The sequence below is a fragment of the Chenopodium quinoa genome, unplaced genomic scaffold (assembly GCF_001683475.1).
Source record: "Chenopodium quinoa cultivar QQ74 unplaced genomic scaffold, ASM168347v1, whole genome shotgun sequence".
NCBI lineage: Eukaryota > Viridiplantae > Streptophyta > Magnoliopsida > Caryophyllales > Amaranthaceae > Chenopodium > Chenopodium quinoa.
In genome coordinates this window covers 1271499-1289209 of record NW_018744137.1, presented here as the reverse complement: position 1 = coordinate 1289209, position 17711 = coordinate 1271499, and the positions used below count along the sequence as shown (strand labels likewise).

The 17711-nt window shown below is 34.2% G+C and overlaps 3 protein-coding genes across 3 annotated transcripts; 1 reads left to right on the top strand and 2 right to left on the bottom strand.

Annotated features, from left to right (window-relative positions):
• Positions 1-336: 336 nt before the first annotated feature.
• On the bottom strand, positions 337-6276 carry LOC110693032 (syntaxin-22-like). Its single transcript, XM_021870150.1, has 7 exons — positions 5868-6276; positions 4613-4706; positions 4273-4412; positions 2372-2446; positions 1438-1595; positions 1210-1310; positions 337-677 (listed from the first exon to the last, which is right to left on the bottom strand). The coding sequence occupies exons 1-7, from the start codon at positions 6056-6058 to the stop codon at positions 612-614; spliced, it is 825 nt and encodes a 274-aa protein (XP_021725842.1). The 5' UTR covers positions 6059-6276; the 3' UTR covers positions 337-611.
• Positions 6277-7693: 1417 nt separating this feature from the next.
• LOC110693027 (binding partner of ACD11 1-like) lies at positions 7694-11186 on the top strand. The gene is made up of 5 exons (XM_021870141.1): positions 7694-7869; positions 9134-9237; positions 9409-9484; positions 10263-10346; positions 10430-11186. Exons 1-5 carry the CDS (start codon positions 7864-7866, stop codon positions 10946-10948), a joined length of 789 nt encoding a protein of 262 aa, XP_021725833.1. The 5' UTR covers positions 7694-7863; the 3' UTR covers positions 10949-11186.
• Positions 11187-11332: 146 nt separating this feature from the next.
• Positions 11333-15093, bottom strand: LOC110693026 (probable pectinesterase/pectinesterase inhibitor 61). The gene is made up of 4 exons (XM_021870139.1): positions 14034-15093; positions 12490-12926; positions 12243-12382; positions 11333-12153 (listed from the first exon to the last, which is right to left on the bottom strand). The coding sequence occupies exons 1-4, from the start codon at positions 14697-14699 to the stop codon at positions 11456-11458; spliced, it is 1941 nt and encodes a 646-aa protein (XP_021725831.1). The 5' UTR covers positions 14700-15093; the 3' UTR covers positions 11333-11455.
• Positions 15094-17711: the final 2618 nt, after the last annotated feature.

Sequence of the window (17711 nt, the reverse complement as noted above, 5' to 3'; positions counted from 1 at the left end):
AAATTGTAGAATTTACCAAAATATCTCGCCCAAAATATCTGTTTTGTAACTACAACTACCATCTACTCCAAAGTGTCTCGCGTGCAAACTAGACCAAATAAATCGTGAGGGCTAAAACTTGATCGATGTCCTTCCTTTTTTTTTCTACAACTCGGACATGTACACAATATTATGAGCTAAAAATTACTCGGACATGTATAGAAAAGAAACAAGACACATAATTTTAATCTCTTCGTTTCCCTCTGTAGTCATCTTTAGAACCGAGAATAAGCCGTTCGACATGTAGCAGCATAGAGAGCCATGATACCAAAAGTTCAAAACCCATTTTCAGCATACTTTTCAAACCAAGAAGAAAAAGATGCGCATACATATAAGAATATACTTTTCATTTGTACATATTATTAAGTCACAGCATCCATTGACACAGGTCAGAAACGGACTAGATAATATTTTAGGAGACTGTACAAGTATTAGATCAATCTTTTATTTACCAGCACAGAGCAACCTTAACACTCCTGAACACTCTTACAGCACCGTTGTTTGAAAGACATGGTGCGGGCATAAATTTGGTTGCTCGAAATTCAACACTAGATTTGAAGGCATTTTCTTCTTCAAAACACAACTATTATGACCACAATGAGAAGGATGATTCCAAATATCACCAAGAGCAAACAAACCTGCAGATTCAGAAGAACTTCGTCGTCAAATTAGCTAGAAAGATAAGAACAGTCGAGAATTAAAAAGAATATAGTGCTAAGCGTCCAAAATTTTATCAAGAATGATGTTCATTCCACAAAAGACAGCAATCAAGGACTCAGCAACAAAAGTCTATTTGGAGCCAAGAATATAGCAAAGTTATGAGAATGCATGATACACATCAAGAAGGTTAATTTTTAAAACCCAGTTTACCAAAGTAGATGATAACACAATCAAGGGACAATCATTTCAATAGCAGACCCCTATGGATTCCATGTGACAATATTGACGTAACCTAAAGAGTTAAGAGATCAACATCCTAATTTCCTACATTTTTATTTAGTGAATAACATAATACAAACACAAGAGCATCAATCTACCAATCGACTTGTTCCAATCTCCCTATTGATCATAATGCTAATCCTTGCCACTCACACATAATGAAAAACAAATGGTAGCCTAAGAATGGATTACATTTTAAATAAAAATTAGTTAGCTCAAGTTGCAGCTTACCAAAGAAGAACTAGATTTTTGGTACTTTGAAGCTTTGAGAAGTTGGGTAGTTCCTTGCGTAGTTGCAGCATGCGAACCTTCGATGTTTGAACTAATATCATCTGAAAGATTAAAAAATTGTTAATAATGGTTCACAAGTGAATAAGTGATGCAGGAGATATTTCACTTGAAAAAGTAATAATATTAAAAAGAAAATGTAACTACTTTTTTTTAAATTTAAATTCTCACCAATCATAACACCCTGATCATGAACTAGCACTGCCAAATCTTTAAAAATTTCATTCACTTCACCGATCTGCTGCTGGATTTCCTGAATCCCATGCTCTCTCTCTTCTATAATAGCCTCGTTAAAAACCAGCTCATTATCCAGATGCACTACCTCCTGTCTGTAAAAAAAATCAAGGAAGTCAAAAGTATTGGTGATGGATAGATACGAGAACACATTTCTAACCACACAGCATTCAAACCAGCTATAACTTAAAGCATCTGTCTTATGAAACTTAAAACATACTCCGTAATGGGTAAAGAATATCTATGCAAACTTAAAAAAAAAAAAAAAAAAAAAAAAAAAAAAAAAAAAACAGTAATGATATAACAATTGGATAAAGCATCATACTTCAAAATATAAATTCTTTAAGATGGCTCCAGTCATGAGAGCAATATTCCTCTACAGATTAAACACTATTTTCTGAAGATCCACAACCTTTCAAATAAAAACCATTTAAGTACAGTTTCAAAAGGAAAAAATTGTTTCAAAAAAAGGGAAAAATCAAAGAAAATAGTTACAATATATATGAGATGTCTTTATTTTCTGGTCACATCTAGGGAAGACTGGGAGTGAACCTTGCACAAGGGTCAACTATGTTAACTAAGCTACCATTGACAATAATCTCCTCCACCTCACTCCTTACGCTGTATGTGTTTGCAGCACTAGTCCTGGGCCTCCAGGCAGGACAAAAATAAGGTGTACAGTCTCTTTTCCCCATTATTCTTCATGGACGAGGGAGGGATGTGTTTGTTAAAATCTTAAGACCCTAAATCTGACACCAACTTCCATCAGGTCATAATTAGGTATTAACTTTTCTTTGATATTCTTCAAATATAGAAATAGAAAACCTAATAGAGGTTAAACCCACAGTCATTCTAGAGAACCATCACTCACCTTCTAGACTCCAATAAAAGGGATTGCTGCTCTTGCCTTTCAAATGAGCTTATCTCTTCATCATTTCTACTAGACCTGCACCCAATACAAGATAATCAAATACACATTCAAAAGACATAGCACTGCACCAACTTACACAACAGATGTATCATTTTAACTACAAAACATTAGCTTAGAGAACTTATTACGATGATATCAACCTAATTTGAAAGAGTAAAAATTACTATAATAAAAATATACCACTTGACTCTTGAAATTGTAATAAAAAATTATAAGTAATATTGCACTGTTAAAGTAATCTTTTGTTTCAAGAAAGGCAAAGGAAAGAAAATTATTAATTTAACATCCTCCATTCCCATTTTGTTTCGTTAGACTTTAGAGAGGAGAAAGGCTATTTCATTCCATTCCTTGTGTCTAATACAAGTACTCCATTATTTCTCTACCTCTTCACTGGCTCGCACCCCCACCACAAAACACCCTGACACTTTCAAGCCAGGCCTGGTTGCAGATAAATGCCTTACTCATTATCCCGGATCAAAAACACAATACTAATATTGGCCCAAACCTAAAAATGTAAACACAATACTAAGTTTTGAAGTTCTAGGTTAAATTGTCTCATAACTTTGAATGTTACATCAAGTGACTACTGAGAACTTTGTACATGGACCAAGACTTCCATACTCAATTACTCATTCCTAGAGCCAGCATAATGGTAAGAACTTGTACATAACTACATAACATTTCAACAAGAGGGCCAAACTAGTTATCCATAATTAAGAAGAAATCATGAGAATTTATCATGGGCTATCAAGTTAGTTGAGTAGAACTCCAAACCTTGTTCAAGTTACGCACAAACATTTAGTTTCAATTCGTTCCCATCATACATAAGAAAAATATTCCACTCCATCTCAAATCAAGTCCCCAAGCTTCACTTTTCAAATAATACAAGTAGAATATAAAGGACAGAATCAAGATTGGATCTCAAGAACCCTTATTCAGCCAAAAAGTCCAAAGAGAATTCGGAGGAACCATATACAGGGGACCAACCTTGATACGCTTTATTGATTTGATTAATTGAGTTTAAGACACAAGTGAACACCTCCTCCTGAGATTGAATGACAAATATGCCTTGACATTCCTTTATTCCTCATATAAGACCTGCATTCACCTCACTCCATTCTAAGGAAATCTCTGTGACACCAACCAGAACCACTAGACATAGATGTCCTGTTGCTCAAATTCAAAGACCCAAACTCTATTCCCAATCCAGCCACCCCTGCATGATTTTCCAATCCATTGCACCATCCCAAATATGGTATATGTGGATTAATTCAACTTGAAAAGTTTTGTATCATTACCCTGCAAACTTTAATTTTACAAGGAGAGTGAAAAACCAAAGTAAAAAAGTTGAGGACTTGGGGATATTGATAGAGCTTGAGGGATTTAAAATCTTCCAAGGTCATAAGAGAGAGACAGAATGGGAGAGGGAATCAATGTTTAATCTGTGTTAGTTATTCCTAAAAGGCCCATAAACCTTTTCTTGTACAATTAAACTATCTGACGTGTCAAGGGAACACACAGGCTACTTCCAGTAATAAAGTTACCCACTAATTCTCTAACCCCAATTTCGAAAATAGTGGATCAACATATTAAGTACACATCTCATGACTATTTCCTTCAACATGCATTATCATATCACTAAAAAACTTGAAACAAAATCAAACACGACAAAAAAAGTAGACTCAAATCACTCAATGTCCAGTCATCCATATCTGCGATCAAAGACATATTAAAGGAATAATGGCTTCCTCTCAATTTCCATGATTAGCTTCCACAACTAATACTTGAATCTTAAGCAGATAAAACAACAACAGAGATATAAGTGAGCAGATATGAATTACCCAGAAGCTGAAACTTCTTTTGGAACAAAGGGAGAATATGCAGTTTCCCTCTGTGCTGCAAGTCGTTGTGCCTTCTGGAATTCCTTGAGAACTGCTTGGAAATCTCTAGCAAGTTTAGCATCAGCAATTTTTTTGCTAGCCTGCAGTTAAGTGAAGAAAATTCCAAGTATAAGAGAGGCAGAAGCTAGCATACGAAGGACTAAATTCATTGAAAGCTAAAGATGTTGAAAACAACAGTAGAGAATAGAGGGGGAAAAAACATATATACAGGATGGTGCAAACAGGCAACGGATTTCAGGGAAGTAAATATTGCTATATGAAAACATAAATGTGCACTTACACCGACTTCAAAACGCTGATCAGTTTCACTGGCTTCCTTAAGCTTTGCTGAGGTTTCTTTTACCAACTGCCCAATATGTAACCTCGTCTTATGCCTGCATATAATGTAACTCTTAATGAGAGGTCACAAGAGATAAATAAACTACTGTGTATAGGAATATTGTATTGCCATGTCAAAATTAATGAAAATGGAATTATATTGGGATCAATGGAGAAAAAATAAGGTAAAAGAAGCCTAGACAAATAAATATAATAACAGAATAAATAAAATGAATTAACAGCATATATGCAATTCACTTTACTCATTAGCAACACTTCTTTCCATCTCAAACTGGTTGCAAATTTTTGTAAGTAAACGAATTTCAACTGATTTAGGTTAGAGTGGCATGAAAAGCATCAAGTAAACAATTTTATCCAAGCAACTAACATTTCAGTTATGTGTTATCTGGAGACTAATCAACTGTATGAAACCACTACAATTTAGCACTATGATAGTAAACTGAAACATTATACTTCGTAACACTTGGTGATTCGCTTCATTAACAACACAATCCACCAGATAATGAAAATCCTTCGACTCTGAGAGTCCCTATACTCCCAAATGTATACTTCATTAATCTTTGGTTGTGACAATAATTATTATAATACCCAAATTGCAATAAGCTGATCCATAAAATAGTACTCTAATAGACTACAAATCAGCTCATAAACGTCATTTACAACAAGCTGCCCAGATTTAGAATTAGGATCCAGTATTCATATGCTATGAATGAATCAAGTTCAGGGAATTACCCGTTCGGTCTAGCTCGACAAACTAGAAATGTGTCAAACCCAATCGAATACAATACCTAGCAATTCCTATTCTCTTTTTAGGTAGGAAATGGGGATGGGGAGCAGTGTTACTGCCAAATCCCCCTATCCTCCACAATTTGTTATTGTTATTATTTTCATAAACCATCAAAAACAGTTCCTTTCATAGAAATTCAAAATCATAATTCAATGCCACAATGTATCCCAATTATAACCCACTTCAACAATTTCAATTATATTCAATCAACAACTACAAATTGTGATAATTCAACTTAATTCATCCCATCAAACAACCCAAATAGATAAATCAAAATAATTCAAACCCTAAACCAATAAAAGCAATTCAAATAACATCCCCAATCACCCAAAAACCCTAACCCCACAAAATCAAACAAAAAACCCTAATCACAATACAATCAAATAATCAAACAATTGGGAAAACTCACAATCGATCGCGAAGATCAAGGGTATCTTTAGGAGTACCAAGTGTATTAACAAGACGTTGAAACGAAGACACGGCCGTGTTAATCTTAAAAATCCCAGCCGCAACAGCCTGAGAAGGGTCTTGTTGCTGCTGCTGCTGCTGCCTTCGTATAGAAGGCAACGGTCTACCTGCCTCTAAATCGGCAAAACTCATCTTGTTGTCGAATTCTGCAAAATTGATTGAAGAAATTAAAGGGTTGGAATGATTAGGGGTTGACGATGAAGTGATGGAGAAGTGTGTTTGTTTGCGAATAGGGTGGAGACAAATTAGGAAGTTGCCGCAACTTCGCTGTTGGTCGTACCAAGAAATGAATCAGGTTTGATTGTGTTTTTCTTTCTGTCAAATACTCAAATTTGTGGCTGGTTTGTATCAAGGGGACGGGGACCATGTTACACTTGCACCCTTGACCCCTTTGTGGCCTTGTGTTATTTTGTCAACGAAACCCCCATCCACCCGCCAAATTACGGATCTAAACTACTTATCGATAGGGATGGCAATCCAGTTCAGATCCGACCCTATTTCGCCCCGATCTGAGGTAAAAAAAATTCCGCTCCGAGTCCGAAAAAAAAAGTAATCCGAGTTTGACTCTTCTAAAAGAATCCGACTCCGAGTCGAAGGAGGGTCGGAGTCGGATCCTAAAAAAAACCGACTCCGGCAAATGTCCGACTTTGACAGATTATCCGACTCCGCCTCTGACAGGTCGTGGATTTTGGTGTGGGTCATGGTGGCATTGGGTGTGGGTTGTAAAGGCCCAAATAGTCCAATTTCTCAAAGTATATTGAATAACAAAAAATAAATAAATAAATATCGGAGTAGGGTGGGATCGGAGTCGGCAGTCGGATATTGATAAGGATAATGGTTTGTGTTTTTAAATACTAAGTATAGATAGATATAGATATAGATTCGTGATTAAAAAAACACACGACTGCAACTCAGCTTGAACGTGCAAAAAAAAATTGTGGGTCAACTATGAACAGAAAATGAATAGACATGACCGAAATGGTGGATTGTGTTACGCCTTATCCGTGGTTTATCACTTGAATAGGGATCCACTTAGAGATCTATTTTCCGATTAAAATTGATTTTATGATATTTTTAATCTATTTTTTCCATTAAGTTTTCCCAATCAATATGGTTGGTATATAGGTAATTTAAAAGAAAATGGATTGATCACTTAAACAGAGAGGAACTGCTTAATCTATTTTTACCAAAAGAATTGAATTAGTCTAGCGTAGTTTGTTATCTCAACTGAACAATTTGAAAATGTTGCTTGGTGTGACAAATACATTCTCCATTTTCCAACCTTTCACGTAGTCTACCACTTTCAAGTTATAGAAAAGGGCAATATAAATACAAAATTATGAAAATAGGGTTTGTTCACATTTACTAAACTGAGCTGAATTAAACTAAATTGAACTGATTGGAGCCGAATTGAACTGAACTGATTGGAGCTATAGTATTTCCTATTTCGATTGCATTGAATATTCTAGATAACATATCCTATATTTGCTTAAAATTTTACTCCTTTTTGTAGGAATTCCTATTTGATTTTTATTGTTTAAAATATTTTTTGAGTGTATGCAACAAAATAAATGAATTACAGAAATACCTTTATTTTATTTTCTTTAGGGAAGAAACACCAAATTTGGGTTTGTGTAAAAAAGTCGTAAAGGACAATAATATAGACGAGCCTCAATTAGCAACTCCCCTAATACAAATGCTTAATATAAGCAGTTTTTAATTAAAAAGGGACGAAAAGCGTGAAAGTGATAAATATACGTGACAACAACGTTAACTTAACCTCCTCACCAGTCACCACCGTCGCCAAAAAAAACTCTCCCTCCAAATAATCTTGTCTCATATTTCTCATCCCTTCTTATTCAACCAAAAACCTAATTCAATCAAAGTCAATCAATTTCTTCTTCATTTTCTCTCTCCTCTCTTCGATCGATCTCTCCATGTCGGTGCGTTTTCTCTCTCTATTTCTCTTTTTGATTGATCGCATTTCTATGTAATTTATGCGTTTCAATTTAATTTCAGTTGTGATATTAGTTGATTATATCATTGTTTTCTTCTTGTTTCACTGATAATTAATTATCATTTTTGTCTTAATTTATGCGTTTGAATTAATTTTTATGTGTTTCCCCTATTGATATCGATTTGTGTGTTCGAGTTTAATTAATTTTATTTTGGTTGGATTTGATTCCGGTGTTTAGGGTTTGTAATGGTAATTAGAGAAATTAGTGCTAGTATTGATTTGTTAGATATTTCATTTCGTAATTAATCCATCAATCTGTAAAAATTATGCAGTAATGTTAAAAATATATGTATAGAATTAAGTGATGATTTACTTTGTATTTTTTTAGCAATAAGGAAAAAGAATAACCAAAAAAAAAAAAAATAGCCAAAAAAAAAAAGATTAACTTGTTGTGGGAATAGATGGCCTAGCTTGTAAAGTTCAGATCACATCAAGGGCATAGAAATGAGGCAACTTGATGTCTATTTCTTTCAGTTTTGGTATTTTCTATGTCAAGAATCTAAATGTCGTTATGGTGTAATAGCTGTTTCTAGGTGAGTCTAAGAGGTATAGAATTGGCCGCTTTAGTGTTATGCTGTTGCTCGATTATATGATTTCGAAAAAGGAAATTGACATCTTTAGATTAAGCTTAGCGAGCATGTCATTAAAAGCCCGTGTGGCATTGCTTGTCATATGAACTTGAATCATGCATCTTGTAATTTCATCAATGTTAAGGATTAAAAGTGTCACTTTGATGTTCTAATAAGGATGTAAATGATGTTGCTTTAATTCGGTACCATTTTTCTTCTCTGTATCATTTTAACTAATTATGTGGCCAATTTTCCTTGGGTCTATTATTTTTTGCCTTTTGTCATTTAATTTTCAGACCACTTCTGAGCATTCTATGTACATATCTGTGTATTTCCTCTAAGCTGTCTATTCTCACATGCATGAGCCAGGTGGACTAGTTTGTTAACAGAAGATAGTGCTCTTATGTAGATAGCTGTGTATTTCCTTCTATTTTTCTTCACACATTTAATAAGTTAATTCTTAATTTACATGCTTAATAATTATTACGGAGTATAATATTATGCTATATTCTGAGTCTTTTGTACCCTTGCCTCTAGTCCTCTACACAAAGAGGCATAGGAGACACTGATCATGTGACCCATTTGACATTACATTCTGCTGAACAAATTGTATTTTTGCAGATAAAAAGTGTGAAAGTGTGCAATGTCTCCCTCGGAGCATCCGAACAAGACATAAAAGAGTTTTTCTCATTTTCTGGTGAAATTGAACATATTGAGTTGCAAAGGTTGGTTATTATGTGTGGCTTATCTTGTTAATGTAGAAAGAGGATTTTAGAAGTTTCCTGTAATAATCAATTAAGTAGACCATTTACTTGGTATGGTATTGTAGTACTGTATCTTTACTTGTTAGTTATGTGATTTTAATCTTTCCAAATTTGCTGTTATCTTATCTCCAGTGAGAATGAGCGATCTCAAACTGCATATGTCACTTTTAAGGATGCTCAAGGTGCAGAAACTGCTGTTCTTCTTTCTGTAAGTACACTTCTAAGAGTAAAGACCTTTTGTTATATTGTGATCTTTTATTTGGTATGTTCTTTCTTCTCCCATGTAATCTGTATGGGGTTTTTTTTATTTTTATTTTTATTTTTATTTTTTATTTTTTATTTTTTTTAATATAGCTGATTTATGATCTGAAAGTTGGTAATGAAGTTTTATGTCGGTATAGTTGAAATCCTGGTTTTGGCTTGAATTTGTGGGGGCCTAATTTAATGTTTACAAAGGGATTATCTTTGTTTCTGAATTTTCCTTTTATAATCAGCAAAAAAAATTACTGAGATACAATAGAACTACACTGGGATCTCACTGATACAGAAGCTAACTTTTGAATCTCTTTATTGAGCTGTTTTTGTATTGTGTAAGGGATTTTCTAAACCTGTCTTGACCTTGGTACAAGATGTAGGGTCTTGAACCTCACTGATTGCTCTTTATAACCCTAAATGCTACCCTGATTCCCTTACAACTTATGTGGGAAGCCCGAGCTGTCTATTAATAGTGTTTTTTTTTTTTTTTTTTTTTTTTTTTTTTTTTGGAGGGGGTGATTTGTGGGCTGTTGGGATAGAGGAGGAGAATATAGATCTGTTATGCTAGATATCTTACAATTGAAGTGGTTATACGAATATACGTGCTACTATGCCATCCTTCTTGCTGCCTTCTTTTCTTCTGCTGTTTTGGTTGACAGGAGAGGGGTGGGGAGGTATATTTTCTTATAGTTCGTGGAGTCTTCATGATTAAATTTTACTTTATTTTTCAGGGTGCAACCATAGTTGACCAATCAGTAACAATAGCTCTTGCGCCAGATTACAAGTCGCCAGCTACTGCATCAGTACCACCAACGGTATGATTTATCTATTGTGCTTTAAACCAGGTGCTATACGATGCTGTAGAATATGAGGATATGACAATATTTTAATCTGTTAGGCCACTGAGAACACTGGCGCTGTTGGGTCCCCAGTGCAGAAGGCTGAGGATGTTGTCACTACTATGCTTGCCAAGGGCTTTGTCTTGGGGAAAGATGCACTGAACCAGGCAAGGGGGTTCGATGAAAAGCATCGCTTTACATCTACTGCTTCCGCTACAGTTGCATCTCTGGACCAAAAGATTGGCTTGAGTGAGAAGTTTACCATGGGCACAACCTTGGTAAACGACAAGATGAAGGAAGTTGACCAGAAATTCCAAGTCTCAGAAAAAACAAAATCTGCATTCACAGCTGCAGAGCAGACTGTCAGTAATGCTGGATCTGCCATTATGAAGAATCGCTACATTTTGACAGGGACTTCTTGGGTTACTGGTGCTTTTAGCAGGGTTGCCAAGGCTGCCGAGGATGTTGGTCAGAAAACAAGGGAGAAGATGGCCGAGGAGGAGAAAGGAAGAAACACTGCAGCTGGCTATTCTCAGGTATCCGAGTCTGGTTCCCCAAGAGCCAGTGGTCACCAGTGAGTGACTAGGGTTTGATCTTGTAATGCGCCGTTTCATCTGAAATTTGTAGCTGGTGAAGTTTCATCATGCCCCACTGTAATTTGATGTTTTTGGTTGGTTTAGTGGCAGTTTTAGATGTATAGATTGTCAAGTGAAGTTTGTGATGTTTATTCTACTCCAGTTTTAAAGCGAGGTTTTGTATCATTTGTACTGTCATATGTTAATTCAGCTACTAAGGTCTGCATATATTTACCAGTTATTTGCATCCTATTTTTTTTTTCTTGCATTTCCAGAAATGCTGCACTTTTCTGCTAGGAGATTTGGAAAAAGTTTGTAAATATGGAATCAAATTGGTATTCATAAACTCTGCAGCTATGATTCAGAAGCTATCCGGATCCAAATAATTTACAATTGGATGGTACAAAATTAATTGTACTATTAATATTTTCTTATATAGACTAATAATTCTGCCTTAGTTAAAACATCCAAAACACATTCTAAACTAATCTGGTGATTGCTCCATCTTTCCTAATACCCTAATCCTGCTTGAAATGGCACTCTTGTATGCCCAATCCATGATGATCCGTCCACAAATCGATCAACAGTAAATCGCGCTGCCTCAACAACTGACATATTAACATGTACTCCAGGTGATACCACCCTCTGACTAGTATTAGCTCCTGGACCATAGTTCTGAAACTCACCATAAAATACATCATCTAGTGTAGTTGTTGAATTCCAAGGTATCCACCCTCGTGGATCAATATGATCACCTATGTACGATAGCATATATACCGTAGTAGCCCCTTGGTTCCAAGGACGTCCCAAGTAAGTAGTGAAGTTTGATTTCACAGGTTCCAAGTCCGGGGCAGCACGAATTTGACATTCGTGGATGGATATACCGGCACATATGTTAGAGCACGGTCGTTTATGGGCAATGATCGTGTTCGTTTGCTGTTCCATAGGCTTACGAGTGTATATGGTGCAATTTTGAAACACTGCTTGTGCCTTACCAAATATGAAGTCTATTGTGCCATATATGTCACAGTTTCGGTAAAATTGGCGATTTGAATGTACGTACAAGGTGTCTTGATAACCTTTCATCTCACACTCGTAAAACACCGAGTGCTCGGATTTTACCAAGAGTGCTACAGCTTGGTGATTTTGTGGTCCTGCCGTGCTCTCAAAGGTTATACCACGAGCCACAAAACCCGCACCCGTGACTCCTACATAGGGTAAGTTCAAGTTTATAATCCAGATAAACAATACAAAATATTTTACATGTTAAGAAAATAAGGGTATAAAGTATATTTACCAAAAGTAGCGGTCTTAATAGTTGTTATATTACTCATTTTAACGCTTTTATTACCCGTAATGATCGTCTTGCCTTTACCAGCCCCTATAAACCATAGATTGGTTTTAGATTTTCCCACGGTTAAGTTCATCTCTTGATACCTACATCGAAAAACACAATATAACACAATATAAAAAGATTACCTCGACCAACAGACCAAATTGACAAATTTCATCTTATAATAAATCAAATAAATGTACCCTATTACCTTCCTGCCTTGATATGTATGATGAATGGAACACTACTGTTCTTGGGAGCCATTTCAATGGCCTCTTTAATGGACCTAACAGTAACATTAGGCCCAATACCATGATGAGAAACTGTTACATTGGGCTGAATGATTGATAGTGGTGAGCCCAACAACTTTTTGTGCTTCTTTGATATCCATTTTGGGTCACCAAGATTTTTGTGATCCATATTATTGGGCTCAAGGCCCATTAACTTTCTACCTGAAACGACGTCGCAATTTACTACCATGCTTGAAAGATCCAAGTGGTTGCTTATTATTTGCCACAACTCTTGAATGATCTGGGCCGTCTGATGTTTTGTTGCTCCACCTGCTTCCTCAAATCCCTCCGTACACGTGTCTTGGTTTGAGCATACAGTTGCCATCCACGTCATCAAGTCAACCATATGGCTTTGACTCTATTTTATATTTCCAAAAAGAAAATATCACAAGCTAATTATAACTCAATTATTCAATATACTCTATTATTGGCATACCTAATTAGAAAAACTTCATATTTATGAAAAAAAAAGTGAAGAAAAAATTAGCATTGGATTCGATTATTTCCTTACTTATATAGTTATATGTGCATTGTTCCAAAAATTAAGAGTTGTCATATGGTTTTTTTCATCATCAATAATGGATGAACATGTTACTCATAGTTATTCTTTAAACTTGTTGATCAACTTTTTTTCAACATTAATAAAAACCACGAATGATTATATTCCCTAAGAATCTAAAATAAAAGAGTCACAAAAGGAACTATTAGAAATACAAATGTAAAAATAAAAGAAGGCCACCCATTTAAAAATATAACGAGTACAATATTTAAAAGATTTATTTTTGGAATTTTAAAACTACTTCATAGTGGTCCGTATGAATGTACTCTAATGTACACTTTTTTTTTAAACGTTACCATGGACATGCATAAAGAGTCTTTTTACCGTACCGGCTTTTTTAAAATTTTCATCAGTACGTGCCATAATTTTTTTTGGAAGGAATGAAGAAGATTTTATGTTAATAGTTTAATTTATTCTTGTAAAGTAGCAATGCCAGCAATTTAATTTTTTTTTTATTTATAAAAAAATAAAATAAAAATAAAAAAACCTTGTTATTCCCTCACGAAGAAATAATACTCTATTACTCTAATTGAAATTATAAAGAAAATCTTAATAATAGTCATAATGATGAGTATTAATAGAGGCTAGACTATATATACTTATCGCCAAGATTTTGACACTCTAGACTTTAACAGGATGTAACACTTAACTCCGGAACTCCACACAAGTACACAAAAGACATTAACTATCAATCTCAATAGCATGCTAGCTAGCACCCTTACCAAGCTACACCATTGCCCTAATATCATACAAAGACAAACTACTAACCATAAAAATTGTAATACTAGAAGTCTAAAACTATATAATCAAACAACACAAATGAGAATTCAGTTTCACCAAAACTATACAAACATTAATACGTAATTACTTACTCAATTAATTATAACAATAATTCAATTTAATTACCTTATTATTATCTTGATAATTAGATGTTGATGATAACGTCTTCATTAGGAGGGGACGAGTACGTGTGAGCAAGTCCACCGTATCTTGTATGAACCCTACACAATCATCATGAGCTGACCATTGAAATGACTCCTTAATTTCATCTAAACCCTTAATTTCCATCATTAAGTAATCTAATCCTTTTCTTAATCTCTCCATTGTAACATTTAATGACACTTGCACCACCACATTAGCCTTCACCTCACCATGCCTAATCGCGGCCTCAACACCGTCTTGGTTGTTACTTTCCTCCACCAATTGTGTGTTTATCATGTACTCTCCTAGAGAGTTAACACATATGTCCGGATACCGTGTCATGGCACATATCCGTATGAGCGACATTGATGATGAGGACGACGATGGTGCTAGGCTTAACCCGGGGGAGTAACTAGAATCATTATTTGATAATGATGGAATAATAAGGGTGGTTTTGTAGTAGTGTTTGTGTTTCATCACAACAATTGTAATAATTGTTAATGATGCTAGTAACACTACTAGGAAAAATAAAACAAGGAGTGTAACAAGGGCATACTTTACCAGGATGTCTTTTCGGGTTTGGGTTTGTATTCGCGGTATGTTTTTTGATAATCTAGCTGAATTTGTGGGTTGGAGCTCACCATACTCCATTGATTAAATACTTTTCTTGGCTAATATAGTTTAAGATTAGAGATGAATGTTATTTTTTTTTTGTTTTTTGTTTTTTTGATGAACTTCAAAAAATTAAGTTCATGAACATATATTTATATATGTGTATAATATGCATAATTATATACTCAAATCACCTACATATCTAATATCTTAGATAATTAGGCTAAAAATACGTAATCACATTAGCTGGGTACAATAGTTATATAGGTGGACGTGAATAATGTGTAAAATGTAATTATTATTATTACCTTAAATGTATGGTAGGATAATAGGATATGATATGTTATGGACTTATGGTGTATGATGGTGAATTTTATTGCTTAATTGCACAAACTTTATTTTCAGTCATTTTTTTGAGTTATACAACCACACAAACTAGAAATAAAAACAATGAAATTATTCCGTAATTCCCAAAAATTTCAACCTTTTCATTATGAACATTCCTGGTAAAGGCTACAGATACAATTTTTTATGTAATTTTCAAAACATTACTTCGTTACTAAAATTTCTAATTTCTAAATAAAAATTAAATGGAGAGTATCATGTCTCAATTGATGGATGGTTTATGACGAGGATGATAGGATATTACTTGATGTGTGAAGCTGTTTTTTTGGTGTTATTGTAATTTTGACATAAATTGGAAATATGACACATGATGATAATATTTTTTTCCTAAATTATATGGCATGGATTGAGTTTTGATTCATACTTAAGGCCTGTTTTGTTCACCTTATTTGTACTTATTTCAGATTTAACAAGTTCAGTTTAGAAAAAATAAGTTATGATAATTAAGGGGTTATCTAATTTCAAATTACAATCAAAATAAATTAAATTAAGTTCAGATAAGTAAAAATCAGGTAAACAAAACACATCTTTAACTTTTACGAAAAAATGAAAACAAAGGAAAAAACTATTATAGTAAATGGATATGAATAGAGTTATAGGTAGTCTCACTAAACTTTGATTATGGCTTTAAAAATAATTTAAGTTCATAATGTGCGTACATTGTTGGTAGCATAAACAATGACTTTGGTTCTAAAAAAGTTTGAAGAACGTGTTTGGAAACAACCATTTTGAGAAAGAGGGACATATCAATTGAATAGTTCATGCTTGAAATAACAGTTTTAATCTCAATTTTTGGAACATCCATTTTGAGAAAAAAGTGATTGATTAATTGATTTTTTACATAGTATTTATTGCTCATGAAACATCTATCATACTCATGTGAACCCGGCTTTCCGCCCTTCATCTTACTTAATTGGTTAAAATATTTAGGGTGAAATGTACACAAACACAATATATAAGACAAATTAAGTTTATACTCCGTATCATTGCTTATGATTTCTCTTGAAAAGGAGTGAGATTATACATATCTAAATGACAATAGGAATTCATGTCCTAAAACTCAAGTTCTACAAATATGTTTAAAGTAGCACTCTAAACTTCTTATTTTGGTCTACTCGCTTCATGTTTTGATGTGTATTTTTTTTTTGTATCAGTGCACTTAACTTTAATCTATTTTTCGTAAATATATATATATGCATTAATGGATAAATCAATAGCCTTATTTACCTTCTTATCTTAACTTATCTGAGTTATCTCACAATTTAAGTTGATACTCGCTTCATCTTTAAGCTTGTAATTTAATGTTTGGGGAAAATAAAATAGAGATTCCAACCACATAACTTGGAATATTATCCGAATACCAAATGACAACATCCACAATTTTCAAACTTGTCCGTAAAAGCTACAAAAAGTGAAAATCTCAACCTTATTAAGCTTGGCTTGGCATTAGGATGATCGACCGCATAAGAAAAGCATAGCCAAATGTAGTTTGATTATCGTGGGGCAAGCATGTTTTTTTTTAAGGCGTAAGTACGATACAAGCACACAACTCGTAAAATGCACAAGAAAATAATAAAATTGCATGGAAAAGTGTAGCATTTAAAATTGAAGCATGTTTGTGATTTCGAATTTTGGATTACGACCGACACACAATAACAGTACAACACCATTAATTTTTGTGTCGTACTTCAAGTCATCAATTACAATAGGAAAGAGCACAATCTGACCCAACATCGAACAAGCACAATCCAACCCAATCGAGTGCTCACGCGGTGAGCCGGTGAAGCCTACCCTTATTAAAGTTGTTTTTTTTTTAGGGGACCCTTAATGAGCCTTACTTATTAATGGTTGAAGCTATTAAAATGTCAATAATGGTTGGCATTCACATTTTTTTTTTTTATTTTTCAATTAATGCTTGGAAAAATAAACCCCATCTAAATGATCTTTTCAAACGTAATTAACGGGACACATAAACACTCCATTAACCAATCACCAACCTCTTATTTTTAATTTGAAAATTCATCCCTCTTTTGACTCTGTCATACTTTCACAACAATAAACCAAATATTCAAAATTATTCAATTAAATTTGTCCATTTACATTATCTACTACACTACTTAATGATTGAGAAGAATTATTAACATTATTCAATCGGAATTTTGTTAGTTGAAAAATTAGGGTTCATCAGAATCAAATTCAATTAATAGTGTAGCAATTGTCGTTGACTTACCACCGAATTGCAATCAATTCCAATTTTTGATTTCTGAAAAACATCCGCCACCTTCTCTTTTTTCCCCAAATTTTGCCTCTAGATCCGTAATTCCCTAATTTTCTCTCTCTGGCTCTGTTTTTGTGATCCGAAAATTCCCCAAATCACCGGCTTTTTTGGAATTCACTCAATTCCAGGTCAAAGTATTGAATTTTATTATCTGGGTTTCATCAATCGCATTGGAAATTTCAAGAATTCTTGAAAAAAAATAGATCAATTTTGAGTAATTTTCTTAGGGAAGGAGAGAGAAAATGAGCAGTGATAAGGAAGGAGTGAAGCTAGACGACGAACAAATTGCAGAATTGAGGGAAATTTTTCGAACATTTGATCGAAACAACGATGGAAAATTGACTCAATTAGAGTTAGGATCATTGTTG